The sequence below is a fragment of the Filicampus tigris genome, chromosome 11 (assembly GCF_054856515.1).
Source record: "Filicampus tigris isolate MCC_2025a chromosome 11, RoL_Ftig_1.0, whole genome shotgun sequence".
NCBI classification, from domain to species: Eukaryota; Metazoa; Chordata; class Actinopteri; order Syngnathiformes; family Syngnathidae; genus Filicampus; species Filicampus tigris.
The window spans coordinates 18019869-18040000 of record NC_141227.1 but is presented as its reverse complement, the minus strand read 5'-3'; the positions used below and the strand labels follow the sequence as shown (position 1 = coordinate 18040000).

Below are 20132 nucleotides of genomic sequence, written 5' to 3'. Positions count from 1 at the left end.
TGAATTTATTCATTTGTAAATGAAACAAACAAAAAACAATACAACCCCCCCCCCCCACAAATATTCATTCATTCATCTCCGAACCGGTTATATTGACTAGAGTCATGAGCGTGCTGCAGCTGTCTGAATTAGTTGCCAGCCAATCACAGAAAACACAAATACAAATAATAAAATAGAATGTCTATCATTTGATTGGCTGTATGTCATATTAATGAAATGACAAAAAAAAAAACTTTTGTTGTACGTATTTAACAGAGTATGTAAATAAAATAAGATGAACTTAAAGAAATCCTTAAAATGCATCTCATTTGGTTGTATGCATGGAACAAATAAAAAAAAATGTTGGGCTCTAAATAATTAACAACGGAATGAATAAAATAAAATGTCTGACTTCTATGTAGCATAAAATTATAAACTACAAAATGAAATGTTTGTAATTTGGATATATGTATGTCACCCCCACCCCCCCTGATAATAGTTAACAATAAATGAGTGTGCAAGGTTTGAATTTCATTTTGAAGCAAACAGGTGGTTTTAAATAGATTACGTACACCCTAATACAGTATGTAAATGTACTATACTAAAATAAACTCAAATTCATGTGTTTTACTAGGTAAGATGCTGTCTGTGGGAGCTTGAGAAGACGGACAAGTGTAGAACTTGGATGTTATGCTTGTGCGCATGCGTGTGTGTTGCAAGGGGGCACACAGGCGGCTGATGAAAGCATTGGTGGGATGCTCCAATAAAGAGCAGATTATCATAAGCGGCCATTGTCCACCTCTCAATTCTCTCTCCAAGCCACCACCGTCCCCCCTTTATGCCCCTGAACCCCCCCCCCCCCCCCCCCCCACACACACACACTCACCCACTGAAAATGCTAATCGTCCCTTTTTGCTGGCATGCCAAGGCTGCGCAACGGAAAGAGATTGAAGAAAGCGGCGAGAAAACAAAGCGAGCGCAACAAAATGTAACTTACACGTCCCAAGGCAAGTGGCTCCGCACACCCTCACTAACCACCCCCCGACCCGACCTCCTCGCGCGCCCCTCTCTCCACAATCGCCCCCCCCCCCCACCCCCGTTGACTCTGTCCACCCGGCTCGTTTTATCTGAGGATTGTCAGACAATGCCTAGAGGATCCCGTTCCCTAATCTTCCTAAAAATCCCCCTTTCATCCCCACTGTTAAAGAATGTATGAAAGGTTGACATGGAGCTGGAGAACACAAGAAAGGGGGCGGTGAGGGTATGTTGGTGGTGAGGGGGCTGGGGGTTAGTGCACATCTGGGAGGGTGGTGTCACCGCATTGGGTGGACCGCTGCGTTTGCCTGCGCCGACTCTTAATTAAATTGTTGTGCCGCTCAAACATTCAAATGGCCGCCGGGATTAACGGAATGAGCGGGAGTAAAGGCAAAAGGGTAGGGAGGGTTTTTTTGGAGGGGGGGTTAATCTGTGTTCTGACCCGTCTGAACCTCAGAGTCACACACACGCAAGCACATATGCACACACACACAGGCACACATTTTAACACAAAACAAAGCAAAAAAAAAAAAAAAAAGCCTTTGTTTTGCGCCCTCAAAGGCAAGCAAAAGGCAATGGGTTTTTAAGGCACTGATCCTGAGCGGTCTTTTCTTCTCCAATCCTCTATGCCAGGGATTCCCATACTGCAGGGGGTGCGCCAGATTAAAAGTGTCATGGCAAAAACTGAATTTCTTTGCAATTGGAGCATCGCCCATCTGTCTTGTAGACGTAATTTGAATTTTGTAGTAAGTGGAAGACTAGAAAGAGTTTGTCTTTGAAGGATCCCTGAATATGGCCAATGGACTTTAGGCGGCTTGATTTTCAAAATATTCCAAGTTTGTCCTTGTAAGAGCCCTAAAATGGCTCTTTCTGAGCAAAATGACAGACTTCCTGTGTCTTTTCAGGTATGGCTTGGTGAACTTTTGTTGTGGGTCTACTCATGATATGTCAAAAGTGACTGAATTTTGGGGTGCTAAAAGATATTGGCTTCAGGAACTTAATTTTCAAAACATTCCAACAGGATGAATTAAAACAATTTTCCTGTTAGAATGTTTTGGACCCTGTGAAGTGCTCAAAATGGCACGCTTAAAGCAAAATGGCAGACCTTCTGTGCCTGTTCCATAATAGCTTGTTTAGATTTTTTGTGGGTCTAATCTCATGATAGACAGACCTACCAAATTTCATGCGTCTGGGAAATACTGTTTTATAAGGCTGAATTTTTCAAGAAAAGTCACAGTAAGAACACAAAAAGGCAAAGTTGATTAAAAAGCCGCAACAACGAGCATTGTGCAAATCCCACAGCGTGCCAAGCAACCAGAGTATTATAGTCATCACACTTTTCCTCGTGCGGCCGGCGGAAGATTAGAACGGTTATCCCATTAAAGTTGCTAAAATGCCATTCTTGTGTCTTTAAGCCCTGCGCTGGGGAGGTCAAGACGAGTCCGCCGGCGCTTACAAGACGGCCGCATTGGTAATCTGCCCAAAGTTACAATGATTACGGCTAAGCTTCATCAGCAGAAAAGAAGTAGGCCATGCTAATATACTTAAAGCTGTTTGGTGCTTTTTAATTTTTTCTTTTTTTTTTTGGCTGGGACGTGAACGTGAGAAAGAGAGCACATTGCCCGGCGTAAACCTTTAGTCAAACTTGACGCTGATGGCGGATTAGGACGACCGACAAGTTTGAGTCATCAGAAATATAAACACACAGTGGTTCGATATCCATGTGAGGGATAATCTCTACTAATCTGCTGGTAACACATCACTTACTCAATGTATCATACATGAGATCAAGCTAAATGCTACACAGGTAACTTGCAGTGCACTCCTGTCCTGACAAATATAATATGTACAAATATTAAAGCTATGGTATTAGTCTTATAAAAGGATGAAGCTAAATGCTATGCAAATTACAGGAGTACACTCCTACCCCAAAAAGTGGCATGCCTTTAGTGTTTCATACATGAGAAGATAAATGCTACACGACAGAAGCGCACCACTGCACTAACAAAATAAACAGCTACATCATCAGTGTTTGAGTCATTCATAGTGTATATGAGATGAAGCTAAATGCTACACAAATAAAGGTGCACTCCCGACAAGACCCAGCACTAGTCCTTAAGAATTTAAAATGTACACAAATGCCTTTTTTTTAAGTATTTTTTGTCATTCATACATGTTTGGTTTGTAATTAAAAATAAATTAATTAATTAATTAAAAATAGACATATATTTAACTACAATGCCGTATTGCATTTTATCCAAAGGACCTTGTTGATGTTGTTGTGCAAAGATAAAGTTAAGGCATAATTGCCTCCGGGGGCGTTGCTTCTCCTTCGTTTTTAAAATAAGTAGGAGGCAACGACTTCTTCCTCTCTTAGGGAGGCAACGAAGAAGAACTTTTAATTTCGCTTTGCACAACGACGACGAGCATTTAGAAGTGCAGGATTGTACTTTTTGGATCAAATGCACTACAGCATTCTAGTCAAATGGGTGGTGGGGCCGGATGGCCATGTTTTCACTAACAAGTTCATTTTATATATTTTTTGATTGGGAAAATGAAAAGAGTTGTCATTTTCTATTTTATCAATACATTTGGGAGAAATTAAATCTAATCACAAAAAAAGAACTTAAATCACACCAGAGTCTTTTGGGGGGGCACTTTAGTACTGATGTCATTTTTACATGCAAACCTATTATATAAGTGCCAATGTTAAGCTCATCCCAGAGTCTCTTTAAGGTAAGTAAATTTTATGATAAAAATCAAAACGTAATAATTAGCGAACATTCCGTCGTAATCGCCCGCTGCCGTGGTTGAAGCACAATTCCTCTCACAACCCGCATCTTGGTATTTATTCTTCATTTTTCATTTTTAAAGTTACATTTATTGTATAACAAGTATTTATAAGTGTGGGAACCCTACTTCGCGGTTTTTCACCTATCACGCCGGGTTCTGGTCCCCATTAACCGCAATAAATGAGGGATCACTGTATACATAAATAAATGAAATAAAATGAATGCCACATTTTTTTGTCAGTCCTACATGAGTGAAGCTAAAATTTACGCAAATAATTGGAGCGCACTCCTGCCTCGACAAACTTAACATTTACATGAATACTGTGGTTTTAGTCACTTGTGTGTGCTAGTGACCACGGTTGGCATTGTTCCTTTGCCTTGCTTTTGTGGGCGTATTGAAGGTTAAGCTGCGGGGACGAAGAAGCATTCAAATGCGTCATGTAGCCTTTTGCGCTCAAAATCCCCTTTTTGAATATGTCTCCTATTTACTCGCAATTCCCGTTTTGAAAACGGCAGTATCACCTGCCACAATGGCCGCAATTATCCCAATAATGGCACTTATAGCGTGGCCACAAAGCTGGCCGTCACCTAGTGCCACGTTTGATAAGAGATAAACAAGCGGCGAGGAGGAGAGGAGATTAACATATGCTTAAAATCGCACTCAGCCGATAAGATTGATGGCGTTTCTCTTCTTCTTCTTTCTTTAATCTGCTTTTGTGTCTGCCAGGAGACAAGACCAGAATGGATCTGGCATGAAGAGCTTCCTGTACTTTACACATGGAGCCTAACTGCCCACACATGGATGATTGGACTGTCAATGGAAGGAAAAGTGACTGCTCAATGTGTATGTACATTTGTGTGACTTTATGTTAACAGTGCGCATTTTAAATAATTGTAATCGTCTCTGCCATGATATATACTTCCGTGGGTCCACTGTGCTGAAATGCTAGGCGGCTACATGTTAGCTTGACTCAAAGTACATATTGTATTTACAATAGGCGCTCTGTTTACAATGTCCTCAACCTACAATGTTTTGTAGTTATAATACAATCTGGATATGGCACAAGATATGTCACAAGATAGGATGAGTGCTTTTCATTTGATTGTTTTATATTTGTAGCTTTGAACTGTTTTCCACAAATATTTAGTGTTTTCCACATAAATATTTACTATATCTGTGACTTGGCATAGGTTATGATCAAGAGTGCATTAAGATTTGAAGAAAATTGGTTGATTCAAATGAATGTATTCATTTTAATCAATTTATTTATTTTAAAAGGTTAATTATAATTAATTCATATAAATACAAATATTTTGTATCAATTAAAATAATTAATTCGATTTTTAATACTAATTAAATAAAACTATTTCAAATGCACATTTTAACTTAAGAAATTTTCTTTATTCTTTTCTCTGAATGATCTTGCACATCAGTCCATTTTAAAATGCAAATACGGCCCTTGAGTAAAAAAAGTGTGCCCACCCTCAGGCTAGTTTCATTTCTCTGTTCGACTAACATCCAAAGTCAGGTTCTGATATGTAGCAAAAAACACTCTGTCGTAATTTGAGGATTCTCTGTATGAGTAATGAGTTAAAACCCAATTGTATTCATCTACTCGAATGGAAATGAGGCATGATAAGGATTTTTTTCTTAGTTTAGAATCTAGTTTTCAAGTAATCTCCTGTCAGTATGTTTAACCCTGTATTATTATACAGTGTTCCCCCACATTGTCAATTTTTTTTTTTTTTAGACCCCATACTCCATTATAATTATACATTAAAACCAAGGTACACACCGAATGCTGATTTCTGGCTTACTGTTACACAGCTACCATTCATACACCTCCTCTACTCACAGATACACACAACTCCCCCTGCCGCTTTCCTCCACCCCCCCGGTTGGGGCACAATGAGGTATTCGGCGGCATTTTCTATTAGGCATCGGGCCTCCCCAGATGCCTCCAAAGTAATTGGGGTGGTTAATTTATTTACTCAGCGGCAGTTCACAGCACATTAAATAATAGAGATAATTGAACAAGAATTGTCAAGTGTCTTCTGATATCACACACATTACAGCGGGGGAGTGTGCGCGCGTCAAACTCCCATTTTCATGCGCCCATTGTTTGTGGTAATTAAGTACACAGATTTATTCCTTGGTTGCCTTCCAAGCTTATGGCGAGCGCCATTGTTGTCTTCTATTAATATGTAATCAGTAAATAGTTTAATTTCCTAATCTGCGGTTGGAGAATTCACTTTCTAACAACTCTTAATTACTGCGGGGCTCTAATGAGCGCCGGCCGCTGGCCAATCAGGAAGCAGAGGCGCGGGTCGAGGCGGGGGGAATTTGAATTCCTGCGACGGAGCCGCCTGTGCACTAATGAACTTGTTATTCTTGCACCGCTGGGAGCGCTGTCCTTCACACATTAGCAGCGGCATTAGCTCACTGCTAAGCCTACACCTGCCGAATATGGATGAGGCCTATTGTCATACACCAGGAATATTTGTGTGCTTTCGCGCCACACACGTATTCTCTCGCACCACTAATGGCCTCCCATTGTCTTTCTAAAGAGGTGGGTGGACATCTCATTATGGACGCCTTTAAGTCAACAAGATTTTCCAGACACGTGCTAAAGTGTAGCAACATGCAAAGTTACAAATGACGACCACGTTAGACCATTAAGGGGTCCGAAAGTGCGGAAATATCACAACAGGGAGATGGTGTTATTAATGAATGACATAATAATAATGATATAATAATCCCCTTAATAATATACAGTAGCAGACATCCAATCAAAATTCAGGTCTGCACTGAAAACTTTAATTTACACAAAACTAAAATGAAAACCAAAACTTATGTCAGTTAATTTTATTACTTTTTATCGGATTCCTATTTAATTTAGAAATACCGCGGACTCCCGTATACTTGCGGTGTGGCACCTGCGGATTCACCTATTTTTTATAATTAAAAAATATAGATTTTTGGGGTGCAATCCTGTTTTTCATGGAAAATGCTTATTGGCTGTATATCCTTAGATTAGCCAATATGTTTTTTCAAAGTAATTATAATGGACGTCAATTATACGCTGATTTTCGCAATTCACCGGCTTGCCTGTTCCCTTTAATTAAACTCTCTATTTTTGATAATTGCCTTTCATAAGTCTATTTGATTTCTCAACTTCTTTAGGGAGAGTTTTACAACATTTCTCAGACAGTTGAAGTGTCCAAGAGAGTTAACAGATTTGTTCTCAAGCTAATTTCAAGACTTTAATTTGGTTAATAATGAGTAAAAGTAACAGAAGATGGAGGTGGGAACAGACCAATAGAATTGATTTGGGACAAAGCATGAAAATTACCATATGTGGTCACGCAGTGTTTCTACCCGACAGCGACGATACGAACCTCCATATATTTCTGCATTCGCCTATTGTTTTGGAAAACTCCTTTATTAGCTGAAAAACTCACCAATTTCCTATTTTTGTGCTCTGGCCAAAGCATGCTGCCATCTTGTGGCACCTATTGGTAATCCAGAACAGTATAAACCTCTTTAGAAGGGGTGACACGTACCCACAGATTTTCACCATTCACTACAGGCGTTGGTCTGTATTACCTGTAGTAAAATAATCTAACACTGTAGCGACAGTTTTTGTAAAGATCAACATTTTACACGTCTTCCTTCCAACCGCAAGATGGTTTGGCGGCACAAACAGGTCTTGCTTTTCTCCAATTTCACAAGCAAGCAAGGCCGCTCTCTTTTCTTTTCCCTTTTTGGCTTGCACCCTAACAATTCTTTACCCCATGGACAAATCTGACATTCTCCGTTTGCCCCCCAAAAAAGGCGGGGACAGCACTTTTTGCACGCGTGGATGTGTACGCGTGGATGTGTAAAGTGTGTCGGCGCTTGTGTTGTTTCGCCCTCCCACACCACTTCTCTCCATCCTCCTCCCTTTTGCTTCCCTTTAACTCACCCCCGTCTTCCCTTACACAGCATATCAAGCGAGGCCAGATATGTACTAGGGTGAGGAGGGTGTGTGTGTGCGTGCACGGTTGAGCGCACTGTTCAATAGTGAGCGAGTGCGGGGCCGGCCGGCTGGCAAACCCAACCAAACGGCGGAGGCGCAGACTTTGGGCCGCTATCACACCCAGTTATCGTTTCCCCCATGAAGGGCTCCCTTATCACCCCGGCCCAGAGAGGTCTCCCCCACTCTCCTCTCTCACAGGGAAAGGGGGGCTTCAAAGATTCCCTCTCGCGCAAACTCCCCACTCTCTTGCTATGTGTGTGTGTGTGTGTTCAATTTGGCAAAACATTTTTTTTCCCCGGCGTAATTGGGCTCAGGGTACCTGTGTCCATGAGATAGCGCAGCCTCTTCTCCACACGAGCCGCCCGGGCGTCGATGTGCCGCTGCTCGCTCTCTAGTGCCGACAGCTCGCCCACCACATACTGACTGGTGTCTTTGAACGCTTTCTGAGGGACCGAAAGACAGAGAGAGAGAATGAGTGACAGAGGGTGTCGCTCATCATTGAGACGTCCGCGCGGAACAACATCTAAGTTCAACAACCACCCCCCCCCACCCCGCTCCCGAAAAAAGCAGTATGGCTGCCTCTAGTTTTGTGTTTCTCTCTGATAAACTTTCAGATGCTCACTCTTTTAGTTGTCTTACGCAGTGGTTCTCAAACTGGTGTAGCAGCGGGTCCACAAGCTGTAACTTGTAGATCATAAAGACGTAGAGTGCAGTGATTCTCAACCAGTGTGCCGCGGCACATTAGTGTGCCATGAGTGATCTTCAACTGTGCCACGGAAAATTGTCAATTATTTTGACCCAAAAAATGTATGTATGCCAACCATGTCATAGAAAAAGGCAGCTATTTATTAATATCATAAAAAAGTTATTGACTCAATTTATTTAATCCCCCCCAAAAAAAGATGTAATAAGATTTTTTAAAATTCAGTGTGTAATTTCATCACATTTTAATACTTTTTTATTATTATTATTTTTCAATTGCCATTTACGTGTTACTGCATCTAATAGACATTGCAACCAGAAGTTGCGTAGTTATCGGTCGCATAGCTTGCTTTTAAAATGGCATTCCTGAATCCAACGGAACGCCACTGGCAGTGTCAGACTTATGCTCTGTGATTGGTCAGTCTGAATTTAAGGTGGGTGTGGCTTTGCGAAATGTGTCATAAAATTCTCCTTCCATACAATCTCTAGCTCCACAAACAGTGATTACTCCTTCGCACTTAACTCAGCCTCCATTGCAGACGCGATTGTGCTTGCTATTCCACAGTCAGTGATGAGAATGTTCATTCACATAAAAAAAATCTCCATTTTACTGCTGATGCTCTTTTTTCTGCTTAATGGGAAGAAGAACTAGTGCGAAAGTTTGTTGTTTCCCCCTCATGTTCCACCCAGGCAAGCACTTTTCCCTCTGTGTGTGTCAATTCCCAGTAGCCCTCCGCCTCCTCCTCGTGCAGCCTCCCTTTCCTCTTGCTCTATCGCCATATTTTTCTCCTTGGCAAATCAATTTTACACATGATCAGCCCACTCCCCTTGCCGCGCTCGGCCCGGCCGTAATTAAGAGCAGGGAAATTACCATATATATTATATTAATGCAAACATCATTCAGCAGGTAATTCTTGGCTGATCGGGATAATGGAAAGGTTCAACACCCATTAACCCTGGAGCCCGGGCGGTGGTGTGCATGTGTGTGCGCGTGTGTGTGCAGAGGATGGGGGGGTCGCCGATAGAGGAGAGAGGGCTGCTCGGGAAGAGAGACGCATTGAAATTATAGCATTCTGATGGACACACACTCAAGTTTAAACACAGGCCGACAGGAGTGTGAGTGTGTGTAATGTGTATACACTCAAAGTCAATTCACAGGGGTGTGGGTGGGAATGACCCACCAATAAAATAACAGTCTTCGAATAAGAGGGGGATTTTGCAACTTTTTTTTGGGGGGGGGGAAGGGGGGGTTGATCACCACACCCCAGGAAGAACAACCTATCAGAAACAGAAGGAGTGACAGACGAGGTGTCAATCATTTGAGGGGGAACTCTCGGGCTCACTAGCACACCCCTGCAGCTTCACGTTGACCTGTCAGCTTGGGCTTCAGGACTATTGCTGAATGCTTTAGAATATCCACCTCAGGAAAATAAAAAGGCTAAAAACTGCCAACTCATCCTTGTTCAATGTCATTAAATGCGTTCCAAACAAAATTACTTTTGTTTTGCATTTTGTGACTTTACTGCACCCATTGAGAACCGAGCCATAACATTTTGGTGTGCCATTACAACCGTTACATTCACAAAAAAGGGAGGGATCCTAAGTGAACAGGAAATACCTTATATACCGGATTAGAGAACCACACACACAAAAATAAAAGTCATATTTTCAGACATAAATCCACAATTATTAATATTTCAGAGCACATAATTGAGGAAATGATGAGTTAAACCAAATTAAATACCAAAAGTGTCAAATTGGAATTACAAAATGTGATTTTCAGAATAAAGGTGACTACAGATGGATATTGGCGGAGAGCTATAATCTGCTATATTTACATGTAAATGTCCATTAAAATGCACTGTCCCTTAAATAAATAGAAAAATGAATGAATGAATGAATGAATAAATAAATAAAAAAATTCCATCTTGATTTACCATTTGAGAATTGCATACTCAATATTTAAATTAAGCATTTAGTTTTTTGATACAGCTTTTGTATTGGATGTCATTTAGTGTACCTGATGTTGTGGCTTTGGCGTGTTTGTGGATAAAAGCTCATTTGACAAACAGACAAACCTCTTCCTCAAACGGTCTAAATATGTCGATCTCTGTCTGCGACCAGTCGTCCTCTTCAGTCTTCTTCAGGTCCTCAGGAGCAGACCTCTGTCTTCTCGGCTCTGCGGGAAGGAGGTGATACTGTTAAAATGTCCCCGTACTGACTCGTAATGGAGTGTGTGGACGTACCTGGTCTGTTGTCCACGTACTGACTGAAGGACTTGAGCTGCGTCTTCCTGACTGCGGAGTCCTTGTTGAAGACCACGGGGCTGCGCAGCCTCTCGGTGGCGCGGCGCAGTCTCTCTGCTCGCAACTGCTCTGCATTATTCTGTACAACGCACAAGAACAAGACGACGAAGACGCCATTAGATGACCGCCAGTGTTGATGCATGGTTACAATAAGGTGAACCAATCAAATCAATCAACCAATCCAAAAAACAACAACCAACCACAGGAAACAACCTCACTCACCAAACAAAGAACAAATCAACCAACAAACGACAAACGAAATAACCAATGACACAAACCAACCAACCACCCAGTGACTGACCCAATCAATGAAAAAAAAATGTAACCAATCACAAAACTAATAAACAACCAACAAAAGATTGAACGAACCAACCAACCGCAAAACACGAATCAACACAAAACCACCCCAAAAATCGAATCAACCAAACAATCAGATCAATCAACTAATCAAATAAAAATGAACCAACCAACCATCCTTATTAATAAACAGGCAACCAATCACCAAAAAAACCCTAAACAAAAACCAACAACAAACCTAGCAAGCAACCAACTAACCTGGCCCAATCTCACAACTGTGAGCTAAAGTACACCCTTCCAAAAACGCACATTTGTGTACATGTAAACACGTGTGCGCAAACACGCCTGCTGCCAAGCCTCTGCGCAACGTCTGCTAGAACGTGATACCTTAGCAACATGGCTGCTTTTGTTTGTTTGCGTCCACGTTGACAAACACGCACTGACAAACACACACAGATACACACACACACTCTCTCCACACACTCAGGGGAGACGCAAAAAGGAGGCAATTAACTTGACTTTCAACAAAACCCAGAGCCAGAAAATATATTCAAATTATGCAAAAAAAAAGGGTAGAAAGGCTATTGTTTTCAAAGTGAACACGTGTTAAAAAGCTGCACGCTCGCTTCTCGCGCTATCAACGCCCTACAAAAAAACAAAACAAAAAAAAAACAGCACAAAGTAAAAACGCTTTATTAGTGCATTTCCAAATGAGCCAAGCCGAGTGGAAAAAGAAAGCGACGGAGGCGACTACTAATGCTAATAGGACGGCCAAAAGTGTAATAAAGTCGACAATTAGGGGCAAACATGTTCCGCCGCTTAAGACAGCGGCAGATAGTCAAATGGCGCGCACACAAGCAGGACTCGTTAACTTCGCTTGCGACTGTTGGCTCACAATGCCAGCAATTAAGTCTCTTCTTGTTCTGTTTGCTTGGATAAGCGACTAAAAAAGCTCACGTCCAGTCACGCCCAGGCAAATTTAGTGCTGAAATACAATGTAAGACTTGCCAATTTAACATTTTGGAGGGCATAAACATTATAATAAAGTACCTCTGCACTCTTTAAACTATGTTTCAATTGGTCGCATGTTGGAAAAACCTATCCTTGTATTTAGTGAAAGCTTGAGGAAAGTCACTTCTGAAAAAGGCGCAACAACAACAATACTTGCTATGTTGAAAAAAAAAAAGTCAGATTTACATTAAAAAGTCTGGACATTGATTGCACACTAAAATTATGTTTGACCTAAAGAGTCAATGCTTGAAATCATGACGCACAAACTCTTCAATTCTTTATATCCTATTTAATCATATTATTACTTTGTCCTTATAAAGTACATCACAGTAGAGTGCCATTTCTCTAATTAAAGATGCATTACAAACGAAAATGTTTGTGTTTTTGAGCTCCTGAAACGGATTAATATTATTTTCATTTATTTCAATGGGAAAAGACGATTTGAGATACATGGTCACGGAACAAATTAAATATATGTCAAGACACTGCTGTGAAGAGAAAATGATTTGCCAGATGCGCTCCCACAATTTTCTTCCTCCTTGAATCTATTCGTGTTAAATTTAGTGGACATTGCATGAGCAATCCTGAAGCACATCTAAAGTGATGTGATGCTACAACCGCACAGTTCAAATGGGGACACGCGCGCGCACGCACGCATGCACTGCAGTGGTCGTAAAGCGCTAAGCCCTTTTTGGCTTTGAACACAAGAGGGTGTTTATGTGAATCGATGATCAAAGTGTCGCCATAAGCACGCACTGACACACATTCACACACAGTCACCTTATTCCACTTGACATTCCCATCAATCAATTAAAGTGATGTTAAGACTGCATGCGACTCAATATTCACATCAGAAGATACACACACTTAGACTAGAGAAGGTCACAGTCAATAGCGACTACTGCTACTAATGTTACAGCGCAGGTGAGCATCCACACAGAGGACGCACATGTGCGTGCACACACAAACTGTCACACACTGTCAGCAGAGTGACAGCTGGGGTCAATGGATCTGATCGATGGCACTTTTGAAGAATCTTACAGGTGTGTATATTCCCAATTCGGCCCATAGTGTTCCCTACTATGTAGGGCTGTGCAATTAATCGAAATTCAATTACAATTTCGATTATTACACTCCACGATTACAAAATTGGCGTAATTGTAAAAAAAACGATTATCAATACAAATTTTGAGTTGTTTTGAGGCATGCGCACACGAGTTACTCTGCCGCGCCGCCCTCTCCAAGCTAGCTAGCTAGCAAGCTAGCCAGCCAGCCCGCAAGTCACACTGCACACGCTCCTAATCAACGTTTTAACAGAGTAACAGACCTGAAGATGGCACAAGACCCGCCACAGGAACGACTTGTAAACAAGCAAGGCAAGTCGAAATCGCTTATTTGGTTACATTTTGGGTTTGCCGTGGAAGACGGCGAGCAAAGGAGTATAAAGTGAAAGTTGTCTCTCTGCATCCACCGGCAACACAACGAATCTATTCAACCATCCTTTGGTTTACGATGATGTTATGATACACCAAAGCAAGAAAACACTGGCTTAGATTTGGCGTCGTCCGCAATCGGCACGAGGTATTTATTTTAAATAACATATCTTATGCAAATATACACTACTTTTACTGACACAAAAATAGAAACCATGCTTAACATTATTACTGTGACTTAAGTTACATTTCTTGTGTAGTCTATAATATGAAGTCAAATTTTCAGTCAGCATATTAAATTTATAATTTATCAGAAGAAAATTACTTTAACTTTGTTTACTCTGTGTAAATATTACTTTAAAAACAAAACAGAAAAGGCTCCAGACAAAGGTCTAAATGTATAGATGAATAGCATGTCTGTTATTCTGTCAAAATTGGCATTTTACTCCAAGCAGTTTACTACTTTGGCAATTTATAAGTGCATAGCAAGCTAACTCGTTTGTTTATACAAGGAAACCATACTTTAATTTATACCTTTGCACTTTACTTTTTTTTTTTTGAATAATTGATTTAATAAATGTTGTTGGGTCCAAAACAAACTTAAATTATTATAGCGTTTCAAAGAATTTTATCTTAATATTTTTTTTCCATGTTTAAACCAGTTCTTGCTTTGTAGCAAAAAATAAATAATTGTTTGAATGATCGTGATTTAAATTATTACCAAAATAATCGTGATTACCAGTCATTTTTTTTCATAATCAAGCAGCCCTACTACTATGTCTAATTTTATTCCATAGCATCCCCTATTGTCTCAAATTTCTTATTTTGTCCAATTGTACCCACCGATATCCCATAATGTCCCCTTTTATATCGGATAGTGTCCCACATTGTACCATTTTGTACATTAACTCATAGTGTCCCCTATCAAAGCACTTCGTTATGTCCCATAATGTCCCTTATTATAGCCCATTTTGTCACAGTCTCCCACAATCTGTTCTATCATGTCCCATTTTGACACTTAATATCCAACAGTATCCCCAATTGTGTCTCACATGTCCTATTTTGATGCATAATGTCCCTTATGTTCAATCTTGTCCCATAGTACCCCCCCATTATGTCACATGTCCCACAGTGTAACACAATAGGTCTAATTTCGTCCATTAATGTTCCCTATTATGTCTAATAGTGCCCCTATTATGCCTCACAATGTGCTATTTTGTCCCATAGAGTCCCAAATCCTGTCCGTTGTCCAAGAGATTCCCATTTTGTCCGCTGTTATGTCCAACTTTGTCCAATAATGTCCTTATTGTGTCAAATAGTGTCCCCCACTGTGTCTCACTATGTCCTATTTGTTCCCATAGTGTCCCCTGTGATGTTACATGTCCCATAGTACGTACCTCCACTCCATCTACAGGGCTGACCGGGGAGGCGGAGGAGGAAGAGGTTGCGGTGGGTATAGAAGAGGAAGAAGAGGAGGACGGGGATGAAGGGCCAGCAGTGGCGGTGAGGGCGCTCGGTCTGACCTCGCTCAACTTCTTCAGTTTCAGGTCGACGTGCTTGCTGTTTCCTCCTGAAACAAATACAAAGAAAATACATAGTTAAAATGTAAAATGACCATAAATTGTTACTTCACACATACACAAGCCATTTTTTCACCAAAGTCAGTTCTTGGTACTCCAGATCAGATTCCAAAGGTTATAGGGTGTTTTAAAGGTTGTTTGGATTTATACCACTTTTGCACTAAACGTTTAGTGGCTTCCATTAGCGGCAGCCATAATTCGTCATCAAATCGGTCTCCCACAAAATGACCACTCAACCCCCCCAAAATAAAAAGTTCTCAGTGGCTCAGTTACCCTGGGACTAGATTTACACAATAGTTCCTGTCCCCGATCTTCAGTTGGGCAAAGGCACTAGCCCTGACACCATATCCATTTTCATTGATTGTTGCTGTAATGTGATTTTCTCCTCAGTTGTGCCAGATACAGCTTGCAGGGAAGGAGTGGCGAGCACAGCACTCCTGCCGGGTTGCAGCGCTGCGTGGAGGGACATGAAAGACGAGCAGGGAGACCTTTTCGGTGTGTCAAGCCCGACGTGATGCATGCATGACACCAGACTACATTTCACCATATTGACATTCTGAAGCTGTTTTTTTTATACATTTTGACGGAGGAATGTTCATAACACTGCTTGCACAACACATTGCTTCAGTCAAATTCAAACATTGTGAAAATGAATTTTCAGTTTCAGGACTTTATAGCTGCATTTAACCATCATACATTCCTGAATAGTCATGTAAAAATGAAGTAATGATGAGATTAAAAGTGACAGTATTATTATCTAAATGAGACTTTTGGAATAGCAGGAGAAGAAACTAAATGTAATTCTATAACACAATAGAAATAAACAGAATTATCTGTTAAAAATCATTTTAATTGTATTTTGGGATTAAATTAAAGGAACTGTACAAATAATTTAGATAAATATTGTATATATTTTTTCCTGCTACATGACTATCTTTTTAATCTTTGAAGTGTCCTTAATTCCGAGATGCTTGTAAATAAAATACCATATTACTATTATTATGACTAGATATTTAAGATATAGATTATCTAGTATTTCAAAAGTATTCTTTCACAATTTTTTGTGTATGTATAGTATTTCAAACATTTTCATGGTAGTGCTTTTTATTATTATTGTAATATTTTCACAGTATTTTTGTGGTTTTTTTCCACAGGTCTATGAGGTGGCACATTTTCAAAACAATATTTTCTCATTTCTGCAAGCATGCAAGTTAAAAGTGAAGTTTTTTCAACATCATTTATGGATAATTATGTTGTTTTTCTTCACTAAGCCTGATCATCACTTTGTTGCCACTTTTAATTATTAGGCCCTTTCATGAATACGAAGACGACTAAAGTGTCTGACATCAATGAGGAAGCAGCACAAAACAACAACAAAGGTGTGAAGATAGTGCACTTAAAAGACTGTCTGGTTTTCATGTCCTTTTGGAACCTCCTCACACATATCACACATCAGACAAAAAGACAAAAACATGAAAAAGTCAGCAGAGATTTGGTTTTGGTTTTCTTTTCTTTTTTGTCTGGAAAGCATTTTCCTCAAATAAAAGTACATATTGAAAGAAAAGTTAATATATGAGTGTGGAAAAGAAGTGTGTTGCAAAGAGTAGCACCAGACAGCCATGCAGCAGAACAGCCAGCGATTTTACCCGAGGATGTTAGCTCAGAGCTGGGGTTAGTAAGCTCCAGAGGCCCCTGGCTGCAGCTGGATGGAGCCGGGAGAGGCGCCTCCAGTGGGTTAGCAGCTAAGGCAGACGTAGAGGCTGCGCTGTCAACAGAGTCGCCATCCACATCGATGTCCTCACCCTTTTTACTATCAAGGCCATCATCGCCATGGCAACCCTCTTCTCCATCATCCAACATGTCTGTGGGTTGTTAGTAAGAGAGGACGCGATAAGATAATGAAGAAGAAAAAAAGATTAAATAGCAAGGAAAGACAGTTTGTTTTAGAAAATGTAGCCCCTGAAGCCAGCTTCCGTTAGCGTCATGAAATTTGGTAGGAATGTCTATCATGAGAAGGCCCACAAAAAAAGTCTCAAGATGCCAAGCTTGAAAAGACAAAGTCTGCTGGTTTGGTTTGAAGCATGCCATTTTAGGTTAATTGTCCAATTTTCGTTCTTTCCTCAAAGAAACATCAAATTGAATATTTGGATAATTCAGACCCTGAAACCAGATGTAGAGGCCCCTCAGAATTCTCAAAAAGCCATCGCCAAAAAGACACATAGGTCTGCTATTTGTGTTCAAAGCCACCTTTTTAGACTTTTTTTCCCTCAGCCCATTTACAGTTGTCCATAAGAGACAAACTTCAACTGTAATATTTAGAAAATTCAGCCACTAAAACCAGATTAATTTAACAAAATGAATTTTGATCAGCATGTCCATCACAAGTAGAGAGACAAAATAAATTCTCAAGGATCGATGCCTGAGAAGGCTCAGGAAGTTTGACATTTTGATTTGAAGTGTGAAGAGTGAAGAATTTCGGCATTGCATATGGGTGGAGCATGGCAGCAAAGTTTGATGACTCACCATAAAACAAGAAACTTCCTGACAATGAAACGGGACAAACAATAATAGCATTTTCCATTAATTTTTTTCCCTCCTCTTCTTAATTTGCTAGCTGCGATGTGAAGCATGCTTGCAAGTGGCTGGGGCTTAATTAAAGGCGCTAGAGTTGGAAAGTTTCTTTGCGGGCAGAAACATGGAGGGTGGAGGGGGTTAGGTTGAGTTGCATTGAGGGAGAGTAAGAGAGTGAGAGAGAGGCTAGGATTAGCCGTTCTGCTCGGCAGGCCTTGTGTAACGCAGCCCACAGCACTTCTCCTCTTCCTCGTCCTCCTTCGTTTTCGTCTTCTTCCTTGGCTCCATTTTTAATGAGATCAACAATTAGTGCGATTCAGAGACGCTGAAGGAGCAAATAAATCAATCACAGCCCTACTTTGTCTTACTCCTGATTTGCGTCACCAATTTTGTTTACTTCTCCTAAAGAAGAGCGCGTACATATGGTGGTCCAGAAGTTCTAAGATCGTGGCAAAAATGAAATACATACCCCCTGAAATGTGCTCACATACCTCTGGTTGGATAACAGTGGTGAAAACATCTAAATACCATTTAAACCTGTGAAAAGATACACTGCCGCCCTTGATCCTAATGACACTTGATGAAACATCTATCTGTACATCATCTTGCATAAACATCCCCTAACAACGGAGGGCTTATCGTTAACGCGTCAGACACAAACGAAGACGGTAAAAGCTTTGATAACGCTTAATTTTCATAATACCCCATCATTTGTAGGAAAATGTAATGCAGCGGGGAGCGTGAATGGCAGATTTTCACAAACCCGCCAGGTCGGCTATTAGACTGTTTGCTATTGGGAGGCAAAACTGGCGTCGCAGTGTGTTGTGTTGATTAACAATTACTGGGTGATCCAGACCCGTGGTCAACACAAAATGACAATTTGTTATTTTCTGAGGATTAGCGGAACCCCTTGAGAGGGTGTAATGACAATGTGGTCTTACAGTGTTAGCATAGCAAGTAGTCGTGCGCTTGTCCTATATGTGTTCTCGCATGTCCTACCTCCAGCCAGTCCAGGAAACTTGACGCCCTTCAAAGTACTGCCGGCCGACACATCCAGACTCATGTCGGACATCTTGACTCCGGATCGAGCCTCTGCGATCAGCTGCCTGGCTCGCTCACGTAGCTGGCGCCGCCGCTCTGCGTCCCGCTCCTGCACAAAACATTAGCAAAGCGTTTTGATCGAACTGTCAGATTTAACAATTCATCAGGCAAGCAAGTATATTTTAGGGTTAGAAATCCAAATGTCTTGTGTGGCTGAATGTTTTTGAAAATTCAGTCCTTGAAGCCAGTTTCTTCTTGCAAAATGAAATTTAGAGGCATGCCTTTCTTGAATGGACCCACAAAAAGCCTCAAGAAGCCATATCAAAAAAACACAGAGGAATTCTGCCATTTTGGTTTGAGGTGGCCATTTTAGTCACATTTGATCCAATTTGATTGCTATCAACTTTGAATTGCGTATACTTGATAGATGGCCCCTCGGGCCATGAGGCGTTCCGATAGATTTACGTGAATTACAAATGAGGAAAAGAAAAAAAGGAGAAAATCGTTTTTTTTGGTCCATACAAACAAAGCAAGAGATAATAGAAAAGTATGAAGATGGGATGCGTTTGGTTGATCTCGGAAAAGAATATGACCGTAATGTATCGACAGTCGCCACGTTATTAAATCAGTTCTTTACAAAACGCCAGGCAAAAACCACTTCTGAGAGAAAACATGTACCAAAGAGGACAAACAGCGATGAGGACAGCAATTAAAAGGTAAACTACTATCATTTTTATTCTTTACTCTTTTCTGTTTTTTACATTATGCACAACTCTCCTTTATTGTTCAATAATATAATTGTAACATGTATTTGTTACATGTTTTGATGCATTTGTATGCTTTATAAAACATGTGTCTGAATATTGGGGGGCTTGAAACGTATTAGGGCATTTACATGGAAAACGCGTCTCTACTTCCAAAATTTTCTACCGAAGAAATTTCTTCCAGAACCAATTAATTTCCTAAGTAGAGGTACCACTGTACTTATTCCCAAAGGCAACCATTTTTTACAAATCATTACAAATTGATCTCAATGGGACGGATAAAATGGACATTTACCATGTCTTTACTGGAAGCTCTAATCAAAATTAACACACAGCGTACACAAACACACACAATAAATACACATCCAGTATTGAGCCATCGTCATCGGCCTAATGTCAGAAATGCCATCTTCGGCGGCGATTCAATCTGATTTAACTGATAACACACGCACACACATACACGCACAATGTGAGAGCAAACACTTAAATGGCAAGTAAATAATGACTGTCCCGACAAGTACACATCAGCGCACACATCATGGTGTGTTTTTTTTTTTTTTTTAAATGGCAGTAATGTGGTGTAAAGGTAACCACGACACATT

The 20132-nt window shown here is 40.6% G+C and overlaps 1 protein-coding gene across 3 annotated transcripts in view; it reads right to left on the bottom strand.

The window, feature by feature from the left end:
• Nucleotides 1-20132, bottom strand: part of ehbp1 (EH domain binding protein 1) — a 122023-nt gene that overhangs the window by 21737 nt on the left and 80154 nt on the right. For 2 of the 3 annotated variants that reach the window (XM_086044938.1, XM_086044939.1), the window contains 6 exons: nt 18725-18875; nt 16801-17016; nt 14972-15144; nt 10774-10912; nt 10606-10706; nt 8145-8268 (listed from right to left, as the gene is read on the bottom strand). In XM_086044938.1, coding sequence (XP_085901064.1) covers nt 8145-8268; nt 10606-10706; nt 10774-10912; nt 14972-15144; nt 16801-17016; nt 18725-18875 — 904 coding nt within the window. The remainder of the gene's footprint in view (nt 1-8144; nt 8269-10605; nt 10707-10773; nt 10913-14971; nt 15145-16800; nt 17017-18724; nt 18876-20132) is intronic. The other variant, XM_086044940.1, reaches the window with a different exon arrangement.